The sequence below is a fragment of the Vipera berus genome (assembly GCF_964194415.1).
Source record: "Vipera berus genome assembly, chromosome: 1".
NCBI lineage: Eukaryota > Metazoa > Chordata > Lepidosauria > Squamata > Viperidae > Vipera > Vipera berus.
This window is the reverse complement of record NC_138202.1, coordinates 174,294-187,971: the sequence shown is the minus strand read 5'-3', so window position 1 is coordinate 187,971 and position 13,678 is coordinate 174,294. Positions and strand designations below refer to the sequence as shown.

Here is a 13,678-nt window from a genome sequence, read left to right as displayed (position 1 = left end):
CAGGCTCAAGGGTGGGTAGGCCTCTGGCAGAGACAGCAAGAAACTCAGATCAGGTCGGGCCAGCTAAGGCAGGGGAAGGGAAGGGAGGCCTCTGCAAGGAATCTCCACCAGAGGCCCACACTACTCGGGGCCTCTTCAAGAAGGAGAGGTCAGCCAGGCCCTTGTCTGCAGAATGCCCCCTCACTCCAAGCTTCGCCAGTTGCCAAGCGCAGAGGGCTGAATCCTCTCCCAACGCATCACACAGCCCAGGGAGACACTGGAAGAGACCCCGAAGCCTGGACATGGCCATTCAAAAAGGCCAGCAGAAGGCAGAGGGGCAGGAGGCGGGGGGGACACAGGAAGCAGTTCCCCAGAGAGAGCAAAGCTGCAAAGGGTGGCAATGCCAGGCAGGGAACTGAGCCCCCCTAAGTCTGGGCAGAGCTAGCCCACAGCTCCCTCCAGGAAGTGGGGAGGAGCAGGACCTCCACCTTAAGAATGAGGGACGAGGCGGGAGAGGACGGCCTCTTCCAAGCCGGGAAAGCCCATCCAGGAGTCAGGAAGCGGAGGGCCAGGAGAGGAGAGAGCCGCAGAGGAGCAAACTAGGCTGTTTCTCTCTGCCCGCCCCTCACGATCCATCGTCCACGTCTGGCCACCTCCTGCCCAGGTGAGAGGCTTCTTGTGAGGCTCCGGATGGCCTTTTGTCCACAGAAAAGGAGGGCAGTGGCTCCCCCAAAGTGGCTTGGTTTGCCTACAAATAGACGGAGTCACAAAAGGGGCAATAAAGGAGATTTATTTCAGCCCACAAAGGCTGGCCATCTTAGCACAATGGAGATTAATGTAAGGGTAACAAAACAACCCACCAAGATGATGGGTCTGATCCTGTCCCAGAGCAGGAATGCAATAAATAATGCGTGCGCACACACAAGCCCACAGGCAGACCACACACACACTGCCAGCTTCGAGGGCCCGAGGAAGACTTGCCAGCAGCCAGGTGATGCCACATGTGGGGAGGAATATCACCACTTGTTCCCAGCCAGCCAGTGGTGCTATTTTGGGTCCCAGCTGCCTCCCCCGCCCCCCGCCCTGCAACTGCATCCTCTCAGCCAAATGATTGGCAGGAGTGGTGGGTGGTCTTCCATCACCCCTCCCCCCACGCACATACAAGCTCCTGGTGCCAGGACCCTATGTCTGGTGGGGCAGAAGGTCCAGCTCTGCTTTGCCTCGGTCAGGATGGGACCCGCTCTCTGGAGCCCAAGGGGGAGGGAGGGAGGCCCATCCTTGGGGTGACAATGGCTGGGGTGGGGCGTGAGAGGCGGTCCCTGAGCGGAGCCCCCGCAGGCAGGCGTCAGGAGTGCCTCTTTGCTGCGGAAGCAGGAGGGGCAGGCCAGGCACCCGTTCGGCCTTGCCTTGACAAAGAAGGCAACAGGGCCAACTTTCTGCCAGCAGAAGCTGCCACCCTGCCTGGCCTCGGCTGTCTGCCCGCGAAGGAGACGGGCCCATCGAGGCAGGTGGTTCTTGTGGGCTCTGCTGCCGATGGGCCTGGGGCAGGGAGCAGCCACTCTGCCGGCAGGCGTTTCAGCCCTGCCACATCCCGAGGACCCCAAAGCTGCCCGGATGCACCTGGAAGTCTTCGCTCCTCAAGCAGCTTGCTCAGACCCGGCCCAGCGGAGGAGACTCTCTCAATCTCACCTTCACACGCAGCATCAGAGGAGGAGGAGGAGGAGCTTCCGAGTCGCATAAAGGAAAAGTCTCCTGGGGTGGGTTAGCAGACGCCTGGCCTCTGGGCCGTCCTGGAGCCGAGGGCCTCCTTGGAAGAGCCGAGAGCAACGCTGAAGGGCAGGGCCTCTGCTTGGACACCTGGCCTGGGGGGCGGCAAGACGCACAGCCCCCTTCTGGATTCCCAGGGTTGGTCCAAACCAAAATCACAAGAAAATCCCCCCACGGGGCGGCCGAAGCCTGGACATCTCCAGGTGCAAAATAACCTCCGGGCGGGAGGAGAGCAACTTTTAGGAAGCAAACCGGCAGCGCCTCCCCAAAGCAGAGCCAAGGCAGAGGCTTCCCCGAGAGGGACGTGGGGTGGGGGCCAGGAGACCTGCCCTATCCTCAGAGCCTCCCCCCAATCCACCGCTTGTGCCTGAGGGCAAGGTGGCTCCGCTCAGTGCGATGCCGGGTTGTCTTCCATCTCTTGGGGGCTACCGCCTTCGCCCCCTAGACCCCCTCTTCCGCCCAGGAGTGTGGTGAGATGGGCGGGGAAGAGCCCGGCCCTCAGGGCAGTGGGCCTCCGGGTGCCACCGCTGCCTGGCTCTCCTCCTGCCCTGCGTGGGAGGGTCCCGGCCCATCCCTCACCACTTGAAGAAGACCAGCCCTGCCAGGAGCGCGTAACCCAGGACCAGGAAGAGCACTTTGAGCAGGCGGTCACTCTTGTCCTCCAGCTCCTTGGCCAGGATCTCAAAGAAGGTGACGAAGAGGAAGGTGCCCCCAGCCACTCCCTGCAGGATCACCGAGGCCACGCTGCTGGCCACGTTTTGGGCGCTCTCGATGCCCATGCCGATGCCAATGCCCAGGGGGATCATCAGGCTGACGGCGGCAGCCAGCTTGGACGCCTCCTTGATCCTCAGCCCAGTTTTGGCCATGTTGACTCCCAGGGCCACGGCCACGAGCGTCTCGTGGATGGCCACCCCCAGGAAGAGGCTCAGGACCCTGTCGCCCTCCTCCTGCAGGCCCAGGGCCAGGCCCTCAAAAATGGAGTGGGCAGACAGCGCAAAGACCAGGCTGAATAGCCGCAGGGGGCTGGAGCGTGAGAGCTCGCAGATGGGCAGCCCGTGGCTGTGGCGGCCGCGGTGGTCGGGCTGCTGGCCGTGGCCCCAGGAAGGCTCGATGAAGGGGCTCTCGTACTCGGAGTCGCTGCCCATGTCGGAGCCGGCATTGAAGGTCTCCAGGTCAATGAAGGAGGGCTTCTCCTTCCGGAAGGTCAAGACCACCTGCTCCACAAAGACGGTCAGGAAGAAGCCCACCATCATGATGGTCTCAGCCAGAGGGTAATCTGTGGTCACATTCCCAAGTTTCAAAACCTCCTGGAGCTGCAAGACAGAAGGAGCCGAGGATCCGAACTCTGCTCACCTGCCGAGACCTCCACAGCCCTCTTGGGGGGGAGGGAGAGGGGTACGTGTGCGGGGGTGCCTGCATCCAGAACTGCTCCTGACCCCTCCCTCTCCACGCTTTGGGCTCTGCAGAAACCTTAAGGAGGGCGGGAGCACAGGAGGCCAACGGCCACTAAAATTGGCGTGCTTGGGAAACACAAAGAGTTGAAAGGGGTGGGTATGGGGAGCAGAAGATGGGTGCTCGTAAAAGTCCCCCCAATTCATTCTCTACAAGGCTGAAGAAGGGGTCTGTTCACCTGGGTCTGATCTTAACCTGCTGGAATGTCCCGGTTGAAGGGGGAAACTCGGGGAGGGGGGGGAGCCGGGTTGCAGGCCCCCAAGGGCCGACACAACGGAGGGGAGAAGCGCAGCGGGGGGGGGCACCAAGTGGAAAAGCAACTCAGCCGCGGCGGCAGAGACCCTCCAATTCCCCCCCACCGGGCCCTGTGACCGTTGCCAGAAGAGGCGGGCGGGGGTCTCCTGGCTCAGCCTAGGGCCCGTTGGGAAGACGTGGCCGCGGAGATCAGGACCAGGCAGGAGGAGAAACTGCCAGAAGCGCAAAGCGGGTCCCGGGAGAGCCCGTTCCCACAAGCGGAGAGAAGGGATCTCCTCGGGATCCCGGGAGCCTGGGGGGTTTCCCAGAACCGACGCCGGGGAGTCCCAACTGCGGCGAGGCGAGCGGAGGGGGGGGCGTCCCCCGAGTACGAAGGGGGAGCGCGGGGGGGGGGAGGAGGAGGAGGGAAGCCCCCAAAGGACGGGGGGGGGACCCGAGGAGCCCAACAGGCCCAGGCTGCCGGTGGGGTCCCGAGCCAGGCCGTCCCGGGAGGGGAGACGCCCCCCGGGGACGCTATCTGGGAGGCTGCGGGCGATGCTGGGCCACCCGCGGACCAAGCCCGGCACAGTCGACGGGAGCGGAGCCGAGGCGCCCCCGCCTCCCTCCCTTCCCTGCCGGTGGGGGGAGGGGAAAGGCCAAGCGGGGGGGGGCAGAGGACCCCCCCCCTTCCACCCCCACCGGCCCCTACCTTCTCGCGCACGGCGGGGAGCAGCGCGTTGAAGCAGGTGGCCAGGAAGACGCCGCCGCCCAGGGCGTTGCAGAGGCCGAGGGCCCGCCGGGACCGCTGCGCCCGCTCGGGGTCCCCCTCCAGCACCTTCACCGGCAACAGGGCGCCCGCCAGCATCAGCACCAGCGTGCCCACCAGGCACAGCGCCTTCGCCGCCGCCGCCTCCATGGCCGCCGCCCCGGGGAAGGGCGGAGGGCGAGGCCCCCCAGGAGGCTCTGCGAAGGGGGTCGCGGGACGCCCCCCCTCCCCCGCGCGCGGCCTCCGCCCCGGCCGACTCCCCCGCCCGCCGACGCCGCGGGAGACCAGGCCCCGCCCACGGTGCGCGCCGGAAGAGGCTCCCCGGCGGAACTCGGGCCCCGCGCGGAGGTTCCGGGGGCCTCTCCCTCCCCCCCCCCCGGCCGGCCTTCTGCGCGCGTGGGGAGGAGGGAAGGCCGCCCCCCCCCCGTCGCTCAGCGGCCGCTTCTCCGGGCGACGGACCGACCCTCCGCGCTGCCCCCCCGCCCCCCGCGGAAAACCCTCCTCCGGCCCCAGCTGAAGCTCTCCGATCGCCAAGGCCGAAAACAGAAACCCCCCCCCCCCGCACCGCCCGCCCTGGGAGGTCACCCCGGCTGCCTGCCATTAGAGCAGGTTCGAGTCCCACCAGGCTCAAGGTTGACTCAGCCTCCCGTCCTTCCCAGGTAGGTCAAATGAGGACCCAGATTGTTGGGGGCAATTAAGCTGACTTTGTAATAATGCCGCTTGGGTGTGTGTGTGAAAGCCCTAACAAGCAGGCATATACACAGAATGAAGGCTACTGCTAAGCTTGTAAGCCGCCCTGAGTCTTCGGAGAAGGGCGGGATATAAATGGGATTTAAAAAAAAAAAAGGGCGCCGAGGGCCGCTCCCATCCCCCCCTCCCCAGCTCTAGGGTAGACTTCCCTGCCCCGCCCCCGCTTTTGGCCTCCCACAGAGCAGAAGCCCCCACCCCCCTCACCGCAGGCAGCCGCTTGGGGGGGGGTCACGGTCCCCACCCCACCCCCTTTGCCCTCCAGGCACCAGCCAGTGTCCAAATAAGTTTTATTTCCTACATCAAAGAAAAGCCACTGCTGGAGACAAAACGGCGATTCCTCAGCGCCCCCCCCTTGCTTACTGGAAGCACCCCAGGTCCCCCCCACCCACCCCAAATTACTAGCCCGGCAGCTCCCCCCTCCTTGTGCCCCGCCATGCCGGAAGGGGCCACCCCACCCTCTACCTGCTTTGCTGCCCTAAAATCTCCATCTGCACCCCCCCCCCCATCATTCCACAATTGGGTTTTGGCCGGTGGCCCCTGCCAAGGCCAGGGTGAGAAAGGCACCCTGCAAGGTTCAGCCGTGGGGCAGGCGCACCCAGGCTGACCAAGGGGGCACGGGAAGGGCTCCTGGGCCTGTCGCTCCTCTGGCCAGCAAAGGGGCCCCCTGGCTAACACGGGGGGGGCAGTCTCCAGGGGGCTTCTGGCAGGTGACCCTCCTCCCCCAGGCTCCTTGGGCTGCCCTCCTGTCCATCCTACTGGCTGGAGGGGATCCGGGAGTTTCAACAGGTTCAACTAACCCTCTGGGGGGGGCACCTCAAGGGGCGAGAGCCGCCCTCTGGACACCAGAGGCCAAGGGGAGTCCCGGCCACAAGGAGGGCACTTTAAGGAAGGAGCTGCTTGGTGTGGCCCAATCCCAGGCGGGCAGGCAGGCAGGCAGCCGAGCCCCCCCCCCCCCCGGCACCCTTCATGCTGGGCACAGAGTGCCCTGTTAGCCAGCCCAGCCCCCTAGGCCCCGACCCAAAGAAAGCAAGCAAGTCCGCTCCCCCCCCAGAAAAGTCACATCAGACTAGCTACGATCCTTAGAAACGTCCTACTGAAAAGCACAGGAGACGTCTTCTTCCCCGGGCACCGGTGCCAGTCCCAGCAGCTGCCCCTCCCAGCCAGTCAACTGGGCCTCTCCCCAAGAGGGGGGCCATCCAGCCTCGGTCTGCCGGGATCCAGCAATGGTAACGAGAAGGAAATCCCAGTCTGGAAAAGGTGACTCTCCCTGCTGGAGGAGGGCACAGTCTCAGGGTGTGTGTGTTCTTCTGAGCAATAGGAAAGGCATGGATGGCGTTGACGGCCCCAGCGCTTCCCCACAGCTTGCCTTGGAGGGTCCAGGGTGGGGGGAGATGCTGGTCTGCGGTCAGTAGCTCTCCGCTCCCTGGCAAAGTCCACGCAGGGGCGAGGCGGGGAGGAAGCGGGTGGGGAGGCTACAGTCTCTAACATGCAGATCGGACCAGTCCCCCCCCCCCCCCCGGTTCCTTGTGGGCTTTTCCAAGGCAGGAATGGCCGGCAGTGGCAGCAGCTGGGAGGCTCTTCAGCTGGTCCTTCCCCTGGGGCAAAGGGGGTCTTCCTGGCCAGGAGCGGGGTCCTGAAAGATGGAGACGAACATAAGCCCTTCCCGGCCAGGAGTGGATGGCTCCCCTGCCCTGGTGTCTCTCCCGAGGAGGGGGGTGGGCTCCCCCACCTTGGAGAGGCTGCCATGCGCCAAGGAGGCTTCCCTTTGCGTTCCTGCCCTGAGGTCGGCCTTTAGCATCCCATGTAAGCCCACCCCCGTAACCCTCCTGGCCTCCGTTCACTTGGCAGGAGCCATGCAAGGGGGCCCAGGAAGGTCATCCACACGGTACCTCGCAGAGAGACACAGATGCCCCCCACCCCCTCACCGGTGGCTGCCTCATTCCTGCTGCTCTTCGTTGCTGGCGCTGGGGGTCCGGCTCCGGATCTGGCTGCGCAGCTGTTCTATGAGCTCCGGATTTTGCTGCTGCATCTGCTGAGCAAACTGTTGGCCCCTGGAGAGAAAACAGTCACGTTAACCATTGACTGTGGGTGTGATCCAGGGGACGTTCCTATTGGACGGCACAGTAGCCAGGTGGGCACAGAGCTGGCTCAAAAGCTACTTAGAAGCTACTTTGCAAACACCCCTCTTTAAGCGGGCGGGAGACAGAGGGTGTCTGTCGAAGTAACAAAATCCAGTCCTTCCTAGATCTGCGGGTGAGATTCAAGGTGCTGGTGATGACCTATAAAGCCCTGAATGGCTTGGGTCCGGGTTATCCGAGGGAACACCTGCTGCCGCCATCAAGCTCCCTTCGTCCCGTGCGCTCCCACAGGGAGGGCCTTCTCAGGATACCGCCGGTTAAGGAATGCCGGCGGGTTATTCCTAGGGGAAGACCGTTCTCTGTGGGCGCGCCTGCCCTCTGGAATGATTTACCCGTGGAACTTAGGACCGCCCCCAATCTGCGTTCATTTCGCCGGGACCTGAAAACCTGGTTTTTCGATCTATCGGGCCTGGACTGAAGGGGTTTTAGCTTTTTAAATATTGTTTTAATTGGGCTTAATTAATTTAATGTATTTTAATTATATATTATTTTTATATTGTACTTTATGCTGCCCTGTAAACCACCCTGAGTCCTTCGGGAATAGGGCGGTATAGAAATTATTTATAAATAAATAAATAAATAAATAAATGGGTGGACAGCTGCAGAAGGCAGGAATGAAATGCAAAGCTCCCTCGATAGGCAAGATAAATCTGGCAAAAGGTAGAGAACCAAACGGATCAGGGACACAAGCACAGCGTCCTCCACCTGAGAGACGGATCGGAGGTCTCGGGGCACATGACAAAGGGAGCTACTCCGATCACAAACGGCACAGGCGCCAGCAGTGATGTTGCCGTAAACGGGGCAGGCAGGGTGTCAGGCCACAGCTGCAGTGTAACTGCTAAGCCATCATCGCAGGAAGCCACCATTCCGCTCTACCGGTCCTTGCTTGGACCCCAGCTCAAGAACTGGGCCGCATTCAGGATTCAAACAAACGAGAGGCCAGCTCAGCAAAGGGCAAGACCCAAGGCCCGGGGAGGGGAAACAAAGTCCTACGAGGAGCAGCGGAAGAGCTGGTTCAGCCTTGGGACCAGAAGACCCGGGGTGGGGGTGGGAAGGGGGGCATAACAGAAGATCTGCTCCTCCCGGAAAGCTGGACTGCAATTATGGGAAGGGTGAGGGGCCCACGAGAGTCCGAACAGAAGGACAGGGGAACCCGTGTCCCACCCGAGGGCTGGGGGGCTTCCCCAGCTTCTTTGGGACTTGCCAGGCAGGAAGGGCTCTGCTGTGCCGCCCCCCCCCCCTTTTTAGGACACCAGCTAGGAGAGGAATGGGCTGAGGGGTCATTTGGAAAGGATGACCCGTACTGACCGTCAGGCCAGGAGTGGCCTGTGGGGAAATCCCCCGTGGGGCTTGGCGAGGAGGGGTCACAATGGGAAGGAGGCAAGGGGAGCAAGGAAGGGGGCCAAGCCGGCGGCTGCTTTCCTGCGCCTGAAGGAACGAAGGGGGGGGTGTTGGGGGGGAAGGAAGCGGCCCCATCTACTCACGCTTGGATGAGGCTGGCCAGATCGTGGGGGGCAGCGCTGGCTCCTGGGGCGGCCATGGGGCTCTGGCTGCTGGAGATCATCCCGGACATCCTGCAAAAGGGAGGGGGAGATCCGTGACCCTCCGTGTGGGTCGCGTGGCCAGGGAGAGGCCGGCTGTTCAACCGCCCCTCCCCAGAGCAGATCCTTCCGGAAGGGTGGGGAGGCCCACCATCCCCCTGCACACTCACAGCTGCTGCACCTGTGGGTTGTTCATCAGGTTAGAGGCCTGTGAAGGGAGGGAAGGGATGTTGCTGACTCAGTGGAGCCGGACCATCCGGTCAGAGAGCAGCCCAGGAGCCTGGCCGGCCTTTCTGGGCTGCCCCCGAGACGAGGGGAACCACCCTTCCCACAATCCTCTGCCAAGGCAAGAAGCACCTGGGAGAAGTGGCCCTTTGAGGCCACCGGTGCCACGGAGAGGCCGGTTGACTGACCCTCGCAGCCCCCCAAAATGTGCCCCACAGTGAGCACTGTCCCTTCTTCTGGGGCGCACACGGGCAGTTTCCCCGGCCTTCAGCCTCAGCCGAGTCCTCAGTTTGAAGCACCCGCCTCAGGCAGCTGAAGACCACCTCCGGCCCCGCGCTCACCATGCTCATGAAGCCGGGGTTGTTGAGCAACCCAGCCAGGTCAAACCCTCCGGCGCTGCCCGTCTGTGGGGAAACGTGGGAAGGTGGCATCAGCACAGCCCCCTGCCAGGCGTCTGAGGGCAGAGGCTTCCCCCCCCCCGGGGTCTTAGCCGGCCAGCCGGACACTCACCGGGCTCGGAGCCTCCCTCATCTTCTGCTCGGTGACTTTCAGGTTGGACTTGTAGGTCTCGTTCTCTGGGTCCAGCTCCAGTGCCTTCCGGTAGTAGAAGACGGCCTCCGAGAGCTTATTGAGGCTGGACAGGGCCAACCTGCAGAGGACACGGGCAGCGATGAGGGAGGCGGCCTCCTCCCCCCCCCCCCGCTCTCCTGCAGGCAAGAGGCCCCCAGAAAGGGAGGGGCACCACCAGGCCCTGCACGGCCACCCAAGGGCGCTTTTTTCACGAGGCAGCACCTTCGGGACAACTGTGACCCGGATGACAGGGAAACACCTCCCCACACACATCCAGGTTGCCACCTCTGTGTGAGCGTTCAACCTGTGCCGTTCCCGAGGAAAGGGGCACGGAGCCAGACAACGCCCCTTCCGGGGAGGCAGAAATGCTTTGTGCCCAATTCATCCGGGTGAGATTCAAGGTGCTGGTGATGACCTATAAAGCCCTAAATGGCTTGGGTCCGGGATATCTGAGGGAACACCTGCTGCCGGCATCAAGTTCCCTTCGTCCAGTGCGCTCCCACAGGGAGGGACTTCTCAGGGTGCCGCCGGTAAAAGATTGCCGGCGGGTAACACCCAGGGGGAGGGCCTTCTCAGTGGGTGCGCCTGCCCTCTGGAACCAGCTGCCCGTGGAGCTCAGGACTGCCCCCGACCTCCGTTCATTCCGCCGGGAACTGAAGACCTGGCTCTTCGAGCTCTCTGGCCCAGGCTGAGAATTTTAATTTTAATTTTAATTTGGGGCTTTTACTTTTTCAGGGACTGTTGTAATTTTTTTAAAATCGTTTTTAACTTTTATATTTGTTTTAATTACCCTGTAAACCGCCCTGAGTCCTTTGGGAAAGGGCGGTGTACAAATCTAATTAAATAAATAAATAAATAAATAAATGCTGGGTCGTCTTTGCTCTTTCGCCCGTGGAGCCACAAGCCACCGTTCCCCCACGCACGGCCAGCACGAAAGGAGGGACTCCCCACGGCCTCTGAAGGAAGGGAGGGGCAGGCGCCTTTCTTCTTCCTCTGAAGCCCCAGGTTCTCCCCTCCCCCACCAGGCCCGAGGACAGCGCTGGAGCCACGCACCCCATCCGGCCGTAGGCTTTGCTGTACTTGGGGTCGATGTGGATGGCTTCTTCGCAGTCCCTCACTGCCCCGGCGTAGTTTCCGAGCTTGCTGTAAGCGGCGGCCCTGAGGGGGGAGAGGGAGCTCCTTGGGAGGGGCTCTCCAGCTGGGCCCTAGGCGGCCCCCGCTGCTTCGGCACCCACGAGCCAGGGTGGGGCTTTTTTTCTCTCTTCCCCGGGCGCCCTCCCCCTTTCCAGGCAGCCCTTCGCATCGGGCTGCTGGAGAAGGGAGGCAGAAGCCCTCTCACCGGTTGCAGTAATACACGGCGTTGGCCGGGTTGAGTTCGATGGCTCTTCCGTAGAATGAGACGGCACTTTTGAAGTTCTCCACTTTCATCTGCTCGTTTCCTGGAAAGAAGAAACGAGGGGGAAGCTGCCTTAAATTTCGCCAGAGGGGAATTCTGACCCCCCCCCACCCCAGCCGCACTCCCAACATTGCTCTGGGGATCCCCAGCCGGGTCTCGCCTGAAGGGTCGCTGCTGGCAAGCCTGGGCGCCTCCTCCCACCTGTGCCAGGGCTGCCAGCCCCTCAGCTTCCTAAGGGCCTTTTCCATTTGCGACCTTGCTTGTCTGGCTCGGCAGTCAGGGGTACTGCAGGAAAGGCCCCCTCCTCATTGCGGGAGGCAGAGAACGTTGCCTGGGCCGGATGACAAGCCTCCCTCAGCAATGGTGGCTTCTCGGGCTACAGTTAATTAGAGGCCAATGGAGGCTCCTGCCCCCCCCCCCATGCAGTTTTTAATGGGAGCATGACTGGGGCGGAATGCAGCCTGGATTCCCGGGAGGGGCCTTGTACTCCAAAGGGCAAAGCAGCAGCAAGAAGCTCAGAGAATTTGCTCAGGAGGAAGTGAGGCGGAGGAGGGCCTCCCCCCCAGCCATTCTAGGATGATGCAAACAGTCGCTGGAGTTGGGACAGGATTCTGCCTCTGGGCAAGGAGCAATACAGGGAACGGCTCTGAAGCAACTCGGCGTGTCTCTCCTGTTCTTTGGTGCACGACAATGACGTCCTCCCAGCCTCCCCCCCCCCCCGATGTTCCGTCCAGGTGCTGGGGATGCTCAGAGGGAGCGCCCTGCTGCCCGCACCACCCTCCCTGGGTGCCAAGGACCCCACCCACCCAAAGGCTCACCTTCAGTTTTCAATCTTTCAGCCTCAGCCGCATCTTCTTCGGAGGGAGGGGCGGGCTCAGCAACGGGGCAGCTCTGCAAGGGCTCCTGTTGGGAAGAAGGGAAGGCACCTGTGTGTGTGTGTGTGTGTGCGTGTGTGTGTGACGGACACTCTGAATAGCCCAGGACTTGCAAGGTCAGAGTGGCTGTCCAGAACCTCTGGCCAGTAGGGCCTGGGATGGCCTCCCCTGTTGTCACCCCTGCTGCTGCTTCTCCTCCAAAGGTCTGTACGAGTCTCCTTCAAAGGCAACGCTGGCCGGGGATTATGGGAATGGCCGCCTGTTGCCCTGAAGGGCACCGAGTTAGGAAAGGGTGGGCCTAATCCAGCAGCTGCCGGTTGCCCAGCCCCCTCCAGAGGCCCCAGCCCTGCACCCTTCCCATCCTCTTCCTCCCCCGGATGGTGGGAACCCAGCCCGGGTCTCGGTTGCCTTTCTAGAAAGAAATGGTCTTCAGTGCCCCGGAAGACGTTGCAAAGAGCAACCTGGCCCAGGTAAACGCTCTTTGAAGCGGCTTCATCTCAATCCCTGCCAGGGACTTCAGAAGGCTAGCACAAGGAGAGACAGCCAGCGATTACAGCTCTCTAATCAAGAAGGCCGCCTGTGCACGTGATCTTCCAGGCCTTGAGTTTTGACCTGTTCTTCTCGAGTTTGTTTTCCGGATCCCCTCTGGCGCAACTTGAAAGCCAGTATAATTGCCATTGGATCACGGGGGTGGTTCCAGGTTTACTCAAGAAGCAGCCGCTGTTCCTGCATTAAAGCCTCAAGATCGATGCGGATCGTACAGAGAAGGAAACTGGGATTTAATCCCTAGGTCTGTCGGAAACGGACCCTCACGGACAGTCTTTGTTTGAGAATTGCCAATAAACGGTTTTGGGGCAAGCTGACAGGCGATAAAAGGGGAACCGAAGTGCCGTATTTTAGCCAATCAACAGCTTAAGGTTTTAAAGAATCCTAGACGGGCATCTTTTACAATGCCGCAGACCCCGTGCGACTGCAGCGGATCCCGCAAAAGGCAGCAACCGTCCGCTCCGGCCAGGCCAGGAGTCGACTTACAGGTCTCTGCTTCCTTACAGAACAGTGCTGGGAAGTAAAACCGCCAGCCCCAAACTCGGAAACTAACAAGGAACGAAAGGAGAGTTTCCTGCAGGGGGAGAAAGGTGCGGATGCCGGCTTCACCCCCCCCCCCCCGGCTGGTGGTGCGTTTCGCCAAGCGCCCCTTTCCGGGGTCTGGCCCCAGAGTCAGCCCTGCCCCCCCGGCCCCCCCCGGGTCTTCCCTCGCTCAGCCGGGAGGGAGGGGCGCGAAGAGGTTTCCCCCCTCCCGGACCCCAAGAGCCTCCCCAGGACGCTCACTTTGGCGGCCGCAGCTTCGAAAATATCCGGAAGCTTCTGCGAGATGGCCAGGCCCCGGTCCTCCACCGACACCCCGAAGGCCGTCTCCAGGCACTGGATGGCCACTGCGGGAAGGGGGGGGAAGGAGAGAGAGAGAGGGGGGGCTGCGTCGCTGGCAGCAGCAGCCCCCTCCCCCCCCCGGGCCCCTGCAGGGGAGGGGGGGAGGAGAGGAGGGGGAAGGTGTGTGTGTGGGGGGGGGTCGCCGCCCCCTCCCTCCCTCCCTCCCTCCCTCCCCGCCCACCTTCCAGGCTCTCCTGGGCGTCCGGGGAGAGGCCGCCGTGCTGCAGCTGCTCCTGCAGGAACTCGATGATGGCGAAGGCCAGGCGCTTCTGCTGCTCCGCCATGCTGGCCCGGGGTCCCTCGCGGAGGCGCTTCCTGCGGGGGGGGGAGGGGAGGGAGCGGGAGGCGTCCAGATGGGGGGGGTCCGCGGGGAGGCCACCCGGAAGGGCCCGCCCCTCTCCCCGCCCCTCCCCCCCCGCCGGCGAGCACGGGATCCCCTCCCCCCGACCCTCCCCCCCCGCCCCCGGCGCCCTGCGCGGCTCCCGGCCCGGCTCACCCCCGGCGGCGGCGGCGGCGGCCCCAGCGTCGCAGCGGGCGTGCTCGGCCCCTTGTCCGCC

The 13,678-nt window shown here is 62.9% G+C and overlaps 2 protein-coding genes across 2 annotated transcripts; both read right to left on the bottom strand.

Moving 5' to 3' along the window:
- Positions 1-751: 751 nt before the first annotated feature.
- On the bottom strand, positions 752-4,423 carry SLC39A3 (solute carrier family 39 member 3). The gene is made up of 2 exons (XM_081318799.1): positions 4,142-4,423; positions 752-3,059 (listed from the first exon to the last, which is right to left on the bottom strand). Exons 1-2 carry the CDS (start codon positions 4,346-4,348, stop codon positions 2,322-2,324), a joined length of 945 nt encoding a protein of 314 aa, XP_081174925.1. The 5' UTR covers positions 4,349-4,423; the 3' UTR covers positions 752-2,321.
- Positions 4,424-5,361: 938 nt separating this feature from the next.
- SGTA (small glutamine rich tetratricopeptide repeat co-chaperone alpha) lies at positions 5,362-13,677 on the bottom strand. The gene is made up of 12 exons (XM_081314597.1): positions 13,618-13,677; positions 13,303-13,436; positions 13,023-13,126; positions 11,637-11,721; positions 10,762-10,861; positions 10,476-10,580; positions 9,363-9,501; positions 9,194-9,256; positions 8,798-8,835; positions 8,571-8,660; positions 6,874-6,999; positions 5,362-6,581 (listed from the first exon to the last, which is right to left on the bottom strand). Exons 2-11 carry the CDS (start codon positions 13,403-13,405, stop codon positions 6,885-6,887), a joined length of 942 nt encoding a protein of 313 aa, XP_081170723.1. The 5' UTR covers positions 13,406-13,436; positions 13,618-13,677; the 3' UTR covers positions 5,362-6,581; positions 6,874-6,884.
- Between the last annotated feature and the right edge of the window lies 1 nt (position 13,678).